This window comes from Kogia breviceps, chromosome 2 (assembly GCF_026419965.1).
Source record: "Kogia breviceps isolate mKogBre1 chromosome 2, mKogBre1 haplotype 1, whole genome shotgun sequence".
Lineage (NCBI taxonomy): Eukaryota > Metazoa > Chordata > Mammalia > Artiodactyla > Physeteridae > Kogia > Kogia breviceps.
In genome coordinates, this window is record NC_081311.1 from 30,864,344 (window position 1) to 30,881,296 (window position 16,953).

At 55.4% G+C, this 16,953-nt stretch overlaps 1 protein-coding gene across 1 annotated transcript in view; it reads left to right on the forward strand.

Moving 5' to 3' along the window:
• RRP12 (ribosomal RNA processing 12 homolog) overlaps positions 1-16,120 on the forward strand; it is a 29,040-nt gene extending 12,920 nt beyond the window's left edge. Inside the window, exons 15-34 of the mRNA XM_059054688.2 lie at positions 194-315; positions 1,268-1,332; positions 1,416-1,578; positions 2,013-2,167; positions 2,434-2,501; positions 3,068-3,161; positions 4,020-4,178; positions 4,313-4,393; positions 4,612-4,717; positions 4,945-5,052; positions 5,570-5,727; positions 6,742-6,833; positions 7,008-7,166; positions 7,286-7,458; positions 7,693-7,821; positions 10,858-10,907; positions 12,952-13,021; positions 14,550-14,617; positions 14,929-15,011; positions 15,601-16,120. Coding sequence (XP_058910671.1) covers positions 194-315; positions 1,268-1,332; positions 1,416-1,578; positions 2,013-2,167; positions 2,434-2,501; positions 3,068-3,161; positions 4,020-4,178; positions 4,313-4,393; positions 4,612-4,717; positions 4,945-5,052; positions 5,570-5,727; positions 6,742-6,833; positions 7,008-7,166; positions 7,286-7,458; positions 7,693-7,821; positions 10,858-10,907; positions 12,952-13,021; positions 14,550-14,617; positions 14,929-15,011; positions 15,601-15,703 — 2,206 coding nt within the window. The 3' untranslated portion in view covers positions 15,704-16,120. The remainder of the gene's footprint in view (positions 1-193; positions 316-1,267; positions 1,333-1,415; positions 1,579-2,012; positions 2,168-2,433; positions 2,502-3,067; positions 3,162-4,019; positions 4,179-4,312; positions 4,394-4,611; positions 4,718-4,944; positions 5,053-5,569; positions 5,728-6,741; positions 6,834-7,007; positions 7,167-7,285; positions 7,459-7,692; positions 7,822-10,857; positions 10,908-12,951; positions 13,022-14,549; positions 14,618-14,928; positions 15,012-15,600) is intronic.
• The last annotated feature ends 833 nt before the right edge of the window (positions 16,121-16,953 follow it).

The following is a 16,953-nucleotide window of genomic DNA, read 5'->3' on the forward strand; positions in this document are numbered from 1 at the left end:
CATTCCAGCCCCAGGAGAGCCACGTGGCTTGTTCTCCACTGGGAGGGTGTCCACACCCTCGGCTGACGTCTCCACGTGCCGTGCGGGTCAGTGGGGGCGGCCAGAACAGGACCTGTCCTGTTCCTCGGCTCCGTGGGGAGACAGCTCCAGGCCGTCACCCCTTCCTCACTGCGCCTCCCCTCCCTCCTCCCAGAGAGACTCTGGATTTCCCTCGGAGCTGGCTGCTGCCCGTCATCCGAGATCACGTCCGGGAAACTCGACTTGGTTTCTTTACCGCTTACTTCCTGCCTCTGGCTACCACCCTGAAGAGGAAAGGTACGGGCCCACCATAGTCCTGGACCCTCACTGGAAGGGTCGGGAAGGGCTCCTGGTCCAGCACCCCAGACTTAAGACGTTCGGCAGCCTCCCTGGGCCAAGCAGGTGGTCGGGCAGTGCTTGAGCGCCGTCATCAGCGGGGTCTGAGGTGTGGCCAGGCACCCCTTCCCCGAGGCAGGCAGACCAGGGGCCTTTTCTCCCACCAGAGGAATAATTAGACAAGTACACACCGATTTATATATACAAAGATGTTCCAAGTAAAAATCCCGACGTGGCCCACACATCCCTCAGTGGGGCTCCAGTGAAGTCAGTCATAATAAAGCCCCACCGTGGGACACAGGGTGCTGCTCGCTGTACAGAAGGAAAGAGACCGACAGGGAAATGGACGTGTTTAGTCCATGGGAGCTGAGCAGATTAGATTGAAATCTCAGCTCAGCCGCTCCACAGTTTGGTGACTTCGGGCAAGTTTATTCAACTCCCCTGGGTCTGCTCGTCGTCTGTAAAATGAGGGCGATAATTGCGATGGTGTGAGGGTTAGATGAAATAATCACGTAAGTGCACATTACACAGGCTGCCATGTAGAAACTGCTTGATAAATGTTACCAGATTTATTCTCAAGCGAAACCAGGTTTCAGAACAATATATTTATAAGACAATCCTTTCTATGTCTTTAAAAGTGTGCACGTGCTTGGAGAAATATAAGAAGGTCAGAAATGGGGAGGAAGATTTGGGGGGTAGATTGTGGGGAGATATCACTTTCTGTTTTACATAGGTCTTTTCATTTTTTTAGAACAAACAAGTGTTTGTTTAATAATAAGTGTTATGTTTCGTCTGTGGAGCAGCGGAATCGCCCATATTCCTATCCTCATCATTGGGCTTTTGGTTTGGGTAAACATGAGGCCTGTCAGTCAGAAGTGTGCCCAGGGTCACACTGTGTCCTGTGTCACTCTAGCAATGGACCTGGCCCAGGCAGGCGGCACAGTGGAGTCCAAGATCTACGACACACTCCAGTGGCAGGTAAGGGGTCAGCTGGGGGGTGTGGGGAGGACAGGCGGGCACAGGTTGCTGGGCATCACTCTCCTCTATCATCCCCTCCCCAGATCTGGACCCTCCTGCCTGGGTTCTGCACGAGGCCCACGGATGTGGCCACTGCCTTCAAAGGGCTGGCGCGGACGCTGGGCATGGCCATCAGCGAGCGCCCAGACCTGAGGGTCACTGTGTGCCAGGCCCTGCGCACCCTCATCACCAAGGGCTGTGAGGCGGGTACGTGTGGGCTCTGGGGTCGGGGCTGGTGGAAGATGGCTGTGGTGGTGCGAGTCCTCTGACCCTGCCTGTCCAGCTCATTGCCTGAGCCACCGCTAATCCTTTTCAAGGACCTTAGTGTCCGCTGGGGACCCGAGGAGTTAGTAGGATGCTGAAAATGGCCCCTTCTCTTTCTTTACTCTCAGTGTGCTGATAGCTGCTGGGGGTTGTCCAGCCTTTACGTGTGGGGCTAGCACTTGGCTGGCCCCATAGACTATGGTGGCCCCTCGTCCTCTGTGCTCTGGCTTCAGCCTCTCCTGTCCCAGAAAAGCCCCAAACCCATGACCCTGTCACAGGTCCCCCAAAAGAGTGCCTCTGGGCTGCAACCACAGTGGCCTTTGGGGCAGAGTGATCTCCTGGCCCTTTTGTGCAAACTTCGGTCCTCCTCCTGCCAGAGGCCGACCGTGCTGAAGTGAGCCGCTTTGCGAAGAACTTTCTGCCGATCCTGTTCAACCTGTACGGGCAGCCCGTTGCAGCTGGAGACACCCCAGCCCCTCGCCGAGCCGTGCTGGAAACCATCAAAACTTACCTCACCATTACTGAGCCTCAGGTGACCTGGTAGAGGATGGGGAGGAACAGTCTCCGGTGGGTGAGTGTTGGGTTGGGGTGTTGGAAAGGTCAAGACCCTACCCAGCGTGGCTCACTAGGCCCTCTGCCCCCGGAAGAACAGGGGACCATATGCCAGCAGTAGGCTGGGCTCGAGTCTCCTCAAAAGGGAGGAGAGAAGGGGGAAGAGATGAGGGTGCAATTCTGTGACCTGCTACTGCTCTGTATTTTCTCTTGAGCAACTCCCTCCTTATCCCTTTGGGCTGCCAGTTGGTGAATGGTTTCCTGGAAAAAGCCAGTGAGAAGGTGCTGGACCCTGCTAGCTCTGACTTCACCAGGTAAGTGCCCCACTTGAGCTTGGGCAGCCCAGGGAGCTAGAGAGTATGTCTGGCAGAAGCTCTGTGTTTCTGTCTGGAATGATTTAGGAAAGTCTTGAGATATTGCATGTCCCAGCTCTACCCTGAGGCCTGACCAGTTCCTCCATCCCGGAGCACCATTGTAGTCTGCTCGGGAAGGGTGAGGACCCTGGAGACATGCTGCCCGGATTCAGATCCCAGCTCTGCCCCTTATAAACTGTGACCTTGGTTGAGTTATTTATCTACTATACCCTGTGCCCTCATCTGTAAAATGGACACGATGATAATACATCATACCTGCAGTAGAGTTGCTGTGAGGATTGAAGGGGTTAAGACATGTAAAGTGCTGGGAACAGAGCTGGTACCTTATGAGTGCCGAGTTAGGTTACAGGCAGTGATTATTGTTCATGGGCTCCTTCGAGGCCCCTTGTCCTCCTCACCCTGACCTTTCCCACCTCCCCCGTACCCAGTAGACATAAGGACACTGATAGTCCATGCCCTTCCCCAGCCTCCACTAAGCTCCTCCTTGGTCTCCTGTCGCTGAGCAGATTGTCCGTCCTGGACCTGGTCGTGGCCTTGGCTCCCCACGCTGATGAAGCCGCCATCAGCAAGCTGTACTTCACCATCCGGCCCTATCTAGAGGTGAGCCGTGGAGGCCAGGAGCCCCCCATGACCACACTTGCGGGGGTGCTTGGGCCCTGTCTCCCTGTCTCCATGCCTTGCTGCTGCCCAAGATCGGGGTTTAATCTGCTTTCTCACGGCATGGCTGCCCTTTGTATCTGTCTAGCCCTGTACTCTATCACGTAGGTGCCAGAGTGACAGAAATGCACGGCCATGCTTGGGCCCCTCCTGCTAAGATGCCTCTTGTAGAGCCGAGGCCTGACTCACTCACTAGGCACATCCCCGCCTGGCCTGATCTGCATCTTCATCCTACCCAGCCTCATTCCCCTGCTGCCACTCCGGCCTCATTAGGCTGCTTTTAAGGGTTCCAGATATAACAGCCCCTCTGTGCCTTTGCGCGTGCTGGGTCCCCTGCCTGACATGCTCGCCCCTGCCCGCTGTGGCTAACCACCAGGCAAAAGTCAGGCCAGCGTGACCTTCTGAAAACTGTCACCACTGCAACAGTTTAAGAAGCAGTTACCCAACAGCGTGAGAAGTGCTCTGGTGGAACGTGCAGGCAGACACACAAGTCCAGGGCAGAGTCACCTAACCTCGGGAGAGGTGTCCCGAGGGGGAGCGGAAGGGATGGAGGGCTGGGTAGGCTTCACTCCCCTCGGCGTCCCCTGCCTGGCCCGGAGTCAGCCTCTCACTACCCTGTGTTCTCCCTGCCCTCCCATTGGATGTCACGAGCTCCAGAGGGCAGGGCCAGCTTCTCTGAGTCCGCACCAGGGCCAGTCACAGCTCATGTGGCTGCTCTGTGGATGTTATTGGACTGGGTGAGGGTGGGGGGCCCCCCAGCCCCCTCTCTCACCCACCCCTGTCTACCATATGCCCTCCCAGAGCAAGGCCCATGGGGTACAGAAGAAGGCCTATCGCGTGCTGGAGGAGGTGTGTGCCAGCCCCCAGGGCCCTGGCGCCCGCTTCGTGCAGAGCCACCTGGACGACCTGAAGAAGACCCTTCTGGACTCGCTACGGAGCACCTCCTCGCCCGCCAAGAGGGTGTGGACTCCAGGGGCCCCACTTTGCTCGAGGGGGGACGAGCAACACCAGGAGAGGACCAGCGTGCAGACGCTTAGGGACTTCAGGGGCGGAGGTGGCATTGAGGGTCCTGACTGTTGTCCCCTGTCCTGCAGCCCCGTTTGAAGTGCCTCATACATATCGTGAGGAAGCTCTCAGCCGAGCATGAGGAGTTCATCAGTGCCCTCGTCCTGGAGGTGCGGAGTGCGGGAGGGGAGTATGTTGTGATTTGGGGTTCCTTGGAACGTGGCTCCTGAAGGCCTGCCAGGATCAGGGGAGGGCAGGGGTGGGAGTGGGGGCGGGCTGGATTCACTGCCTGGGCGCGTGAGTGCCCTTACCTGTACGCTCTGCCTCAGGCTGCCAACCCTGGGGTGGCCGGCTCGGGGAGCCCATGCTAACAGGGCTGTCTGGGCAGGTGATCCTCTGCACCAAGGAGGTGTCGGTGGGAGCTCGGAAGAATGCTTTTGCGTTGCTGGTGGAGATGGGCCGCGCCTTCCTTCGGTTTGGCCCAAACCCGGCAGGTGAGGCGCGGGTGGCATGGGGCTGCGGTGGGCGCTGTGCTCCCGGCCTGGGTGAGGAGGCACCCCGCACTCACCCATCAGAAAGAAAAGATAGGGGGAGCTGCCTGGCCCTGGCCCTGGGGGTGCTGCTCCTCTCTGGCCGGAGTCCCTCTTCCCATTCGGCCCACGATGCAGTGCGCACAGTGGGCTCTGCCCTGGGCAGCTCCTACTGCTCTCTGCCCTCCCAGAGGCCCTGGAGCGCTACCTCGTCCTGATCTACCCCGGTCTCGTGGGCGCTGTGACCACGGTCAGCTGCAGTATCCTGGCCCTGACCCACCTCCTTTTTGAGTTTAAAGGTAAACGCTATTTCCTTGAAGGCATGGGAAGCCCTTGGGGTAGGAAGATGCCCAGGAGGTCAGGACAGGGTGGCTACTGAAACAGGGAAAGGTCCTGGGAGCGAGGACGAAGAGCTGGAACCAGGCCTGCCCGCCTCCCGCCTCCTCTCCTGCCCAGCTCGGCTCTCCGCATCCCACAGCTGCCCGCATCCCACTGTCAGAGTGGGTCGGAGGAGGTTAGGTCCCATGCCTAGATTTTCGTCCCAGTTCTGCCTCTTACCAGCCGTGTGACACCTTGAACAAACTTAGGAACCTCCTGGAACCTTACTCTCTCATCTCTAAAATGGAGGAGAAAACCAGCACCTGATCACAGGGTGTCTGAAGGACTAGAGGAGATGCTGGCAGAAAGTGACCAGACACGTGCCAGGCACTTGGAAGTGTCCCCCAGGTGTCCGCTCCCACTCTTGTGACGCGGCAGGGGTCTTGAGTCTGGGTGGGGTTCCCGGTGTCTCTGACAGTGGCCCTTTGGCCACCACAGGTCTGATGGGGACCAGCACGATGGAGCAGCTGCTGGAGAATGTGTGCCTGCTCCTGACCTCCCGTACCCGCGACGTGGTCAGATCAGCACTGGGCTTCATCAAGGTGGCAGTGGTCGTCATGGACGTGGCACACCTGGCCAAGCACGTGCAGCTGGTGGTGAGTGTCCCCTTCCCCTCGGCCAGTGGCATCATGGCCTGAGAGCTGCCGGCAGAGACCCAGTGAGCCTTGAGGCCAGCCAGCTTCAAACAGCTTTCTAGCTACACGCTGTCTTGTGCAGCAGAAGGTCATGCAGGAGCCCTGGAAGAGACCAGTGGTGGAGGTAAAGGGGCACAGCGCCCAGGCTGTCACTTGTCACCCCCGACGGCCCCTCCACAGCAGCAGGGGCTCTGCAGGGCAGGGGCCGGTAGGTAGGGCCACCCCTTGTTTTACGGATAGCAAACTGAGGCCGGAGATTTTCCCAGGTCACAGTGCTAGTGAGAGCAGTTCTGGGAACAGAACTGCGACTCTGGGCTGTACCTCGGAAGGGACCCAAACCTCCCTTTTTATTTTCCCTCTTGTACTGTGACCTTTTGGGTTTGAGAAGTCTTCTCTGGATGCCCCTGCTGGGCTGCAGAAGGGCCTGAAGAGCCCTCTGGTATTGGGTCCCTGTTCCCCTCCTGCTGGGCATAAGGCATGCAACAAGCTAGGACTGTCCTCTGAGCCCTCCGTCCACTGCACCCGCCGCCTCAGTTTCCCACTTCCAGCTGGGTTGAATCGCATCAGGGCTCTAGGTCCCTCTTGCCTGTCACCTTTGCATCTGGCCTTGGGTTGGGTCAAAGCGAGAAGGGGCAGATGAGAGTCAGGATGCCTGCCCCTGCCTGCCAAACCCTGCCGCCTAACTGGGGCCAGCGATGGGGAGGACAGCCTGAGCGGTGACCTGTCCTGGAGTGACTAGGGTTTATACCAGTCTTCAAAGGATCGAGGGGGCCCTGCACCACCAGCCTCGCTGAGGGACACTGCATACGATACCTGAGGGCCACACGTTTCTCACGAAGGCTGGAGAGTGGTCCAGCCACAGATTGATGCAGGGCAGTAGGAGGGACTCGTGGAACCAGGAGAAACCCGTGGTGTGGGGGGCAGACGGCGGGGGGGCGCATCCTCCCCCTGAAGCCCCGCTGCTCTGCCCCGCAGATGGGAGCCATCGGGAAGCTCTCAGACGACATGCGGCGGCACTTCCGCATGAAGCTTCGGAACCTGTTCACCAAGTTCATCCGCAAGTTCGGGTCTGTGCCCTGACTGGGAGTGGGTAGGGGAGGAGTCGAGGGGTTTCCAGTCCCACCAGGACAGCTGCTGAGAAGGGGCCAGGCTGGGGGGCTGGAAGGGCTCTGGCTGGACACCTCACTCTGGATAGCGCTCTCTGGCCCGGGCACCTCACCAGCCCGTCTCTACGCCCTCAGGTTCGAGCTGGTGAGGAAGCTCCTGCCAGAGGAGTACCAGAAAGTCCTGGTGAACATCCGGAAAGCAGAGGCCCGGGCCAAGAAACACCGGGCCCTGAACCAGGCCGCAGTGGAAGAGGAGGTGGAGGAGGAGGAGCCCATCCAGGGCAAAGGCGACAGGTGAGACCCGTGGCGGGATGCTGGGGACCTGGTCTCCCCCAACCCGCAGCCTGCCCAGGCCATGCCCAGCTGCCCTACGTCTCCTGGAGCGCCCTGACTTGGGGCTTGTCTGTCCTTAGCATCGAGGAGATTTTGGCTGACTCAGAGGATGAGGAGGACGAGGAGGAGGAGAGGAGTCGGGGCAAAGAGCAGCAGAGGCTGGCCCGCCAGAGGAGCCGGGCGTGGCTGAAGGAGGGTGGCGGGGACGAGCCCCTCAACTTCTTGGACCCCAAGGTGGCCCAGCGAGTCCTGGGTGAGCAAGAAGCGGCTGGCCCATGGGCACAGAGGACAGGCTTGCCTTGGGCCAGGTTTAGGAGTGGAGTGGCCTCTGGGGAGGCCAGTGGGCACCTTGGCCTCCCACACATGCACGTCATAGTGCTGCGGGCACTCATCCAAGTCACAGACCTGGGCTTGTCGGTTCTGATGAGGGTGTGAGTGGGCTAGGACTGGCCTTCCACCTCCTCACCTCCCGACTCTGCCCCACCAGCCACCCAGCCTGGGCCGGGTCGGGGCAAGAAGAAGGACCACGGCTTCAAGGTGAGCGCCGACGGCCGGCTGATCATCCGTGAGGAGGAGGATGACAACGCCAAGATGGAGGACGAGGAAGGCGCTAAAGGTGGGGCCACCTGCGCATTCAGGAGCTGCAGCTGGCCTGGGCCAGGGCTGCACTTGTTTGCTCATTCATCCACTCATTCGTTTGTTCACTCATTCACTCAGTGACCATTTTGGGGGGAAACATAGATAAAAACAGATATACGGAGCTTGTATCTTGGGCAACTTTCTCAAATTTTTTGAGTTTCTCACATTTTTTTGAGTTTCTCAAACTTTTTTGACCACATTGGGAAATCTTTTTATGGTGTAACCCAGCCATTTGTACAGTACTTCCATAATTCAAGCAAAACTTTCAAAAGGCAGTAGTGCTTCCTCTTACCATCTGTGATACACTCTGTTAATCTCTCTTCTGTTGTATTCTGTTCTGTTCTGGTTATTTGCTTGTCCTCCTCCTTTTTGAAAATTTTTGTGTTTTTTTTATTTCAAGCGTAAACTTGGCTGAGGCCTGGAAGCTCATTTACTGGTGAAAAGAGCCAGGCTCTCCCGAGTCATTGTCTGCTGTTGTCCTGGGGCTGCTTAGGTGTAACATCTCCAAGTCCCATTTCGTCTTTCCTGTTCCCTCTGCATGTATCTCTGTATTCACGTATCTCTGTACATATCATGTAAGATCACAAAAGCCTGGGTCTTCTAAATTTTATGTCACCCTCTTTATTTTGGTTCTCACCGCCTGCTCACTGCAGCCACTCAACCAGTGCTGTCACTGCTGCCCCTGCAACCTGACTTACTTGTTGTGTCACTGTGGACAGTCATTTAGCCTCTCTGTGCCTCAGTTTCCTCACTCCAAAGTGGGTGTAATGCCAATACCTACTTCGGAGGGTTGTTGTGAAGATGAAATGGTGACCTGAACAGCATATAGAGGCGCTGGGGGTAAATGTGGTGACACTGTTTCCTGATAATGGCCTCGTCATTGTCCCCTTCTCACCCTCAGTGTATCCCGTTTCCTTGCTCCCTTTTTGCGCGTGGAACACTGACGCTAAGAATGCCCACCCGCCCCCTGCCCCCCACCTTCCCAGCCCCTCTCCACTCTTTCAGATCCAGTGCAAGTCCTTCTTTGTGGCCTTTCCACGGGCCCTTGGCTTCAGCCGTGTTCCCTCGGAACTCCCGACAAGCCCAGGGACTGCCAGGCTTCCGTCCTTAGTCACACGCTTCTTATGGCACTCGGTTGTTGATTGACTTCACTTCAGTTTGTCTTCCCTCCAGCTGATCAGTTTCAAAGTTCTTTTTTAATATACTGGTAGCTTTTTTAAAAAAAATGGTAAAATATGCGTAACATGTAATTTACTACCTTAACCATTTTTAAGTGTACGGTTCACCAGTGTGAAGTACGTTCACATTGTTGTACCACCTATCTCCAGAGCTCTTCATCTTGCAAAACTGAAACTCTGTACGCATTAAACGGCAGCTCCCCATTCCCGCCCCCTCCAGCCCCTGACAGCCACCATTCTGCTTTCTGTCTGTATGAATGTGAATTTGAATATGAGTCAAGGTTCCTCATGTAAGTGGAATCATTCAGTACTTGTGCTTTTGTGTCTGGTTTATTTCACTTAGCATAATGTCCTCAAGGTTTATCCGTGTTGTAGCTTGTGTCAGAATCTCCTTGCTTTTTAAGGCTTGCCTTATTCTGTTGTGTATCTAGACCGCATTTTGTTTGTCCATCATCCATCAGTGGACATTTGGGTTGCTTCCACTTTTTTTTGTTATTTTTTCTTCCACTTTCTGACTATTGTGAACTGCTATGAACATAAATATACAAATACCTCTTCAAGATTCTGCTTTCAGTTCGTTTGAGTATGTGCCCAGAAGTGGAATTGCTGGATCATATGGTAGTTCTGTCTTTAATTTTTTGAGGAGCTGCCCTACTGTTTTCCATGGTGGCCGCACTATCTTACATTCCCACCAGCAGGACACAAGGGTTTCAATTTCTCCACACCCTCTCCAACCCTTGCTGTTTTCTGTTTCATTGATAGTAGCCATCCTAATGTGTGTAAAGTGGTATCTCATGGTAGTTTTGTTTGCATTTCCCTAATGATTAGTGATGTTTATTTAGCGTCTTTTCATGTTTGTTGTCTATCTTTTTGGAGAAATGTCTACTCAAGTCCTCTGCCCATTTTTGAATTGGGTTGTTTTTTTTTTTTAACATCTTGATTGGAGTATAATTGCTTTACATTGTTGTGTTAGCGTCTGCTGTATAACAAAGTGAATCGGCAATATGTATACGTATGTCGCCATATTCCCTCCCTCTTGCGTCTCAGGTTGTTTCTTTTTGTTGTTATAGGAGTTCTTTCTTTATTCTGGATGTTAACTTTTTATCAGATGTATGATTTGCGAATACTTTCTCCTATCCTGTAGGCTGCGTTTTCATCCTGTTGGTGTGTCCTTTGACATACACAAGTTTAACATTTTTGATGGAGTCTAATCTATCTGTCTTTTGTTTATCTACCTTTTGTGCCTATGCTTTTTTTTTTTTTTTTTTTTTTTGCGATACACAGGCCTCTCACTGTTGTGGCCTCTTCCCTTGCGGAGCACAGGCTCCTCCGGATGCGCAGGCTCAGCGGCCATGGCTCAAGGGCCCAGCCACTCCGTGGCATGTGGGATCCTCCCGGACCGGGGCATAAACCCGTGTCCCCTGCATCAGCAGGCGGACTCTCAACCACTGCGCCACCAGTGAAGCCCGGGAAAGGTTTTTAAGCAGGGGAATAGGGCAGTCTTCCCAGCAAAGTGGAGTGTATGTGGGGCTGTGGGAATGCCTGGCTCCCCAGGAAACCTGGGGCTTTCTTAGGGTCTCAACAAAAGCTGTATTCACTTTAGAAGTCAGGTCACCACTTCCTTGAGGGGCTGTCGTCCGTGGGGCCCAGGATGGGAAGGAAGAACGGGCAGGGTCCAGGGGTCTTATCTTCCACAGGATAGGTCTTCTGGGGCTGGAGTTGGCAGCCCTTGCACCCTGATGAGCCGGGAGGAGGCAGGTTGAAATTTGTGTGGGCTTTGGGAGGACAGGGGCGCTCCCTGAGTGTTCACAGGTCTCTCTTCTTTTTGGCTCCAGGGGAGGATGAAGAGATGGCTGACCTGATGGAAGACGTGGGCATCAGGAGTGTGAGTAATTCCTGCTGCTGGAGGGCCAGGGCCCTTAGACCTAAACCTTGGACCTCATAGCTTCTTGCCGTCTCCCCGCTCCCACACACTAACTTGCCCTGCTTCCTCGCTGCTCAGTGGAGCCTCAGGGTGGCACACAGCAGGCAATCCGGAGCATGCAGTGTCACAGCTGACCCCTCTGTGGGGCGCGGAGGGGGCTTGGCTCCCTCTGAAGCTCCCAGCGCCCCCTTCGGTGTTGGCTGTATTGTCCAGCTGAAGGAAGAAAGAGACGGTCCCTTGTCTCTCCACCGAGGGCATGTGCTGTGCAGGCAGCAAGGGCAACAGCCGGCCTGCATGCTGCCAGGGGCCGGCTCCACTTGGGGGAGGGGCACCCACCACTGAGGAGTGCCAAGGGCCCCATGTGTCACCTCACTAATCCTCCCAGGAGGTGGGGACTCTTTATCATCCGCAGCCTGCCTGAGGCCACAGGGGTTGTTAAAAGTGCATATCTCCGGCCCCAGACTGAACTCAAATCCCAGCTTATATGTCAAATCCCAGCTTATATGTAAAGCATATGGCACTTAGTGACACTAAGGAAGTGGTGGCTGTTCGTCGTTGTCATCATCATCATCATTATTACATTTTTCCTGGAAATCTTTTTCTGGCTGAAGCCTGCCTGATTCCTTAAGCACATCCTCACAGGTGGCTTTGCAGTCCCTCTGCAGCCTACCCTTGTTCCTGGCCAGGGAAACTGACTGCGGCTGTGTAAGGATGGCCCCCAGGTCAGCAGAGCAGGGCTGGGGCACCTTGTCTCATGGCACCAAGAGGGTCCCAGGGTGGCCACGCTCCCGGTTGGCTCATGGCAGCCATCACCTGCCATTGGGATCCCTGGGGGCTTTTTTGCATAACAGTTGCTTAGTCTCACTCCTCTGCCCTCAGTTGTGGGAGCATAAAATGCCAGGGTGCAACTGACAGCTGCAGTTGCCAGTGGGCAGAACTGTTGCCAGGTGCCAGCTGAACCAAGAACAAACTGAGCCATCACCTCCGTGATGCAGCCAAAGCCACATTTCCAGCCGGTTTCTGTTTCTCCACGAGGAGCCCCCTCTGCTGGGTCTCAGCTAACAAAACTGGGTGTCCTGGTTCCCCAGACACACTTGTGTGTGCTGCAGCCTCGTTCCCTTTACCTGGCACACCTTCCCTTCTCTCTGGCCCCTAAACCAGTGAATGCCCCTCAGGTGCCTTGGGTCCCTGGGGAGCTTGAGCCTCAAGAATCTGTAGTTTGAAGAGGCTTCCTGGGCGGTGTGGGAGAGACGCTGTGGGGCAAGCCAGCCCTGCGAGCTCAGGTCTCCCCACACAACGGCCCTCCGTCTTGCCGAATTGTCAGTTTCCGGGCTCAGATCTCCTGGTGGGCTGGGCTGCCGTCAGGCCCACCTCTCCCTCTTGGAGCTCCCAGCACGGTGCCTGGCAGGTAGCATTTGCCTCGTGCTTACAACTCCGGGGACGGTAGCATTGTTGAGCGACTGTGATGACTGACTTGAGCAGGGGTCCCCCACCTGCCTGAGGGCCCTGGGAGCACAGGAAGTGGGTCTTGTCCCCTGTATCCCCAGGGCCTGGCGCTTAGTCAGAGATCAGTGAGTCTGACTAATGGGGAGGGTGCAGTGGAGATCATGTGAGACGAAGTACCGGTAAAGCTGTTCTCCCCAGAGAGGCTGAGGACCTCATTATCCCCGTTAGGAAGGCTGGGCTAAACTGAGGTCAAGGTGCCCAGACAGGCAGCTGTAGCCCTGTTCGGGGAGTTCAGTGTGGAGCGGCCTAGCAGTGGAGCAGCTGCCATGAGCTCTGCAGTGAGGACCTGGGCTGGAAGCCGTGCCTGTGCTGCCTAGCAGTGTGGCCTTGCCTCATTACTTGCCCTTTCTGAGCTTTAGTGTCCTCCTCTGTATGGGGGATTGAGTGCTTGGCAGAGAACCTTTTCTACTAACGCACGTTACAATTCCTATTGCGGCTACCGTTAGTGAGGATCGTCGTGTCCTCTTGTTTATGAACTTTACTTGTTACCTCTTTATAGAAAAAGCACCAGAAGCTCAAGCAGAAAGAGGCTGACAATGAGGAGCTGGAGATGCCCCCTCAGTACCAAGGTGAGGCTTCCTCTCTTCTCTCTTGCAGCAGGTTCCCTGTCACCTGCACTAGGCAGGGTGTGTTGCAGGCAGAGCCAAGAGGTTGCATGGCCTGGTTGTGCTCAGTTGGCACCAGCAAAGATTGGCTGATATGTCCCATAAGACTGGGTTGGGGACCAAGGGGGTCTGTGGGTGAGGGAGAGCTTGGGGGTTAGGAGATCTGTGCACAGAACCCACAGCCCTTCTGGGGAGCCCCTGAGCCCCACCTCTTCCCCACCCACCCAGGCTTTCCTGAGGCTTGCAGCCCACCTTTCTCCTGGGAGATGTCTGCCTTTCTTTTCTGGCTTTGAGTCAGGCCAGGTTTGACCTATGTTGAGGGTGGCAGTTGGGAGGGCTGCCCAGGGAGTTCCCCTGTACAGTTGTTTCTGGGCTCCCAGGCTGTTCCTTTCCCCAGAGTAGCTGCTAGAGGTGCCAAGGTGGCTGCCCAAAGCCAGGAGAGGCCTCTGTTGCCTCACCTTTGCCTCCTTTCCCCCAAGGCAGCCCCCACAGGGCCCCTGCCCCCAGGCCCTTGAAGCAGAGCCCTTGCTCTGCAGCTGGAGGTCCAGGGGCTCCTGCGGGAGGTCCCTGATCCCAGTAGCAGGAATGTTCTCAGAGCCCCACGGCATCCTCACCCAGCTGGAGCGCCTCAGGGCTCCTTCTCGTTCTTTGGCCCCCCAGGCCAGGGCCCAGCTCACCTCCTCTGCTCTGAGATGTTGTGGTGCAGAAGCAGTAATACCACACGATGCAGCAGGAGGCCTGGGTTCAGGACTGATTGGCCAGCTGCTCTTAGCTGTGTGACCTTGGCCTGGTCACGCTGCCTCTCTGACCTTCTAGTTTCTCACCTTTAAAGGAGATTCATCTGGGTCATCTAAGAGAGCCCTCCCTAGTCGGCACTGGGGGATTCTATCCATGACTGTGTGGAAGTCCGGGCTGGAAATGACACCGGGCTTGGAAGCACTTTGATCTCTTGAAGCCGCAGTTTTCACCTCTGTACGATGGGATGAGAGCTCCCTTTCTAACTCACAGTTTTGGTGTGAAGCCTGAATGAGATCAAGCCTTAGTGCCTCGTTTTACAGATGAGCTTAAGAGGCTCCAGAAAGTTAAGAGCCTTGCCTACGGTTAGATCTGGGATTGAACCCCAGTCTTTCTGGCTTCAAAGCCTATGTTCTTTTCCCCAGAACAAATGGAGCACATTTAGTTTGGAGAGAGTGAGGTATTTTATGTTAGTCGAGAATATACATGTTCCCAGAGGTCACTGATAGGTCTCTGTGGATTCAGGTCAGTCTGAGGAGCTCAGTGGTCTAATAGTCAAGTACAGTCCCTTCTCGAGGAAGGTCTTTGTCCTTTGTTGGTAGGGGACAGCCATTCGGTCCTGGCTGTGACTCATCTCCCCAGCACCTCTCCGGGGAGAAGGTGCCCATTGCCTTCTCCCATTGTCTGCTCTCCGGGAAGAAGGCTGCCCGATTGCCCTGGCCTTGCCTGACTCATGGCCTCTGTGTTCCCCCTCTAGCGGGAGGCTCTGGCATCCATCGCCCTGTGGCCAAGAAGACTACCCCCGGGGCCGAATACAAGGCCAAGGTAAGAGCTGCCGGTGGGGCAAGGACTCTCCTGGCAGAGTCTCTGGGGAAGTGCAGGGCAGCTGTGCCCATCACCACCCTGGAGAGGCACCTTTGTGGAGCCAGCCTGAGGCCACACTGAGGGGCACACAGAGGTCTTGTTAGCACCTGAAGTCCAGGCCTTTGTTGGATGGCTGTCCAGGGCTGCAGAGCTCTTTGGCACCACTTGAGGCAGAGAAGGAAGGGAAGGGAGGATGCAGCCTGTCAGGTCAGGGGCAAGGGTGGAAAGAGAAGCCCACCCTCCTGGCTGACTCTGTTTCTCTGGGTGAGCAGAAAGCAAAGGGTGACGTGAAGAAGAAAGGTCGGCTCGACCCCTACGCCTACATCCCCCTCAGTAAAACCAAGCTCAACCGCAGGTACGGCGTGTGCAGGGTCGGGGGTGAGGGCTGTGCTCGTTACACTCTCCACTCGATTGCTCAAGTCTCTTCTGGTTTTTTATTAATTGATTTTATTTCTTTCTTTTTGGCTGCATTGGGTCTTTTGTTGCTGTGCATGGGCTTTCTCTAGTTGTGGTGAGCGGGGGCTACTTTTCATTGCGGTGCATGGGCTTCTCTTGTTGCGGAGCACGGGCTCTAGGTGCGCGGGCTTCAGTAGTTGTGGCGCACGGGCTTAGTTGCTCCACAGCATGTGGGATCTTCCCGGTCCAGGGCTTGAACCCATGTCCCCTGCATTGGCAGGTGGATTCTTAACCACTGCACCACCAGGGAAGTCCCAGTTTTTTATTTTTACTTTTTCGCATGTACCGTCAAGTATCATTGACTTGAACTGCTCTTTTAAACATGATGGGTGTGGTCTGCACGTATCACATGCTGCCCACCACCTGGCAGCACCCCTTCTCCCCTGTTCCTGCTGGTGCCAGGGTGGGGATACCACCCTTTGATGTTATGAGAAGGGGGGCTGCCTGTTCTCGGCGAGATGTGACCCTTCTGATCCTTGTCCCTGCAGGAAGAAGGTGAAGCTGCAGGGACAGTTCAAAGGCCTGGTGAGAGCTGCCCAGCGGGGCTCCCATGTGGGAGCCAAGCTCCGCAGAAAGGATCAACGACCCTGAGCCTCGGGAACCCCCGGGCTGCTCTGTGGTCCAGTCTGAGGCCCCTTTTTAGCCCCCAAGCTGCTGTGACGCCAGCTCCAGATGCAGCAGTCAGTGGGAGAGCCTGGCCTCAGAATGACTTTTTGGAACCAGGACTGGTTCCCGGAGGTGCCCTGGATTTTGGAAGCTCCAAATGGGAGTCACCCTTTAGAGATGGCCCTGGGGCCTGGAGGTGGGAATGTGGCCTCGGTGCCTCTGAGCAGGCTAGCGAGGTGGCTGTGCTTTCCATCCAGAGTGTTTGCAACAGAAGAGACGGTCTTCCTTTCCTCTGGCTGCCTGTCGCCACGTGGCACTCTGCCTGGCTGCAGTCTGGCTGTGTGAGATTTGCTGTGACCAGACGTAGAATAAAGATGCAACACCACGTGTTGTACCTAGAAACACTGTGTTTTATCACCTGCCCCACCCAGATACAAGAACAGTGTCTGGTCATTGGCAGCAGTGGCTTGACCACTTCCTCTCCTGTCCCAGTGGGCTGTCGGGGGCTCATATCATGATAACCCTGTGTCAGGCTTTGGATCTTGCCCTTTGTGTCTTTTTTAAAAAATTTCTTCATTAGAGTATAATTGCTTTACAGTGGTGTGTTAGTTTCTGCTGTATAACAAAGTGAATCAGCTATACCTATACATATATCCTCATATCCCCTCCGTCTTGCGTCTCCCTCCCCCCACCCATCCCGCCCCTCTAGGTGGTCACACAGCACCGAGCTGATCTCCCTGAGCTATGTGGCTGCTTCCCACTCGCTATATATTTTACATTTGGTAGTGTATGTATGTCCATTGCCACTCTCTCGCTTTGTCCCAGCTTCCCCTTCCCCTTCCCCGTGTCCTCAAGTCCATTCTCTACATCTGCGTCTTTATTCCTGTCCTTCCCCTAGGTTCTTCAGAACCATTTTTGTTTGTTTGTTTTTAGATTCCATATATATGTGTTAGCATACGGTATTTGTTTTTCTCTTTCTGACTTACTTCACTTTGTATGACAGACTCTGGGTTCATCCACCTCACTACAAATAACTCAATTTCGTTTCTTTTTATGGCTGAGTAATATTCCATTGTATATATGTGCCACATCTTCTTTATGCCCTTTGGATCTTGACCCACCTGCGTCAGGAGGTCTCCCTGACTTCACAGTGCCAGTTAGAAGGTGATGTTTGGAGCACCAGGAGGGGCGGCGGATGCCCTGGGGCTGGTCTGTGGAGCTGTGGTTGAGCACCA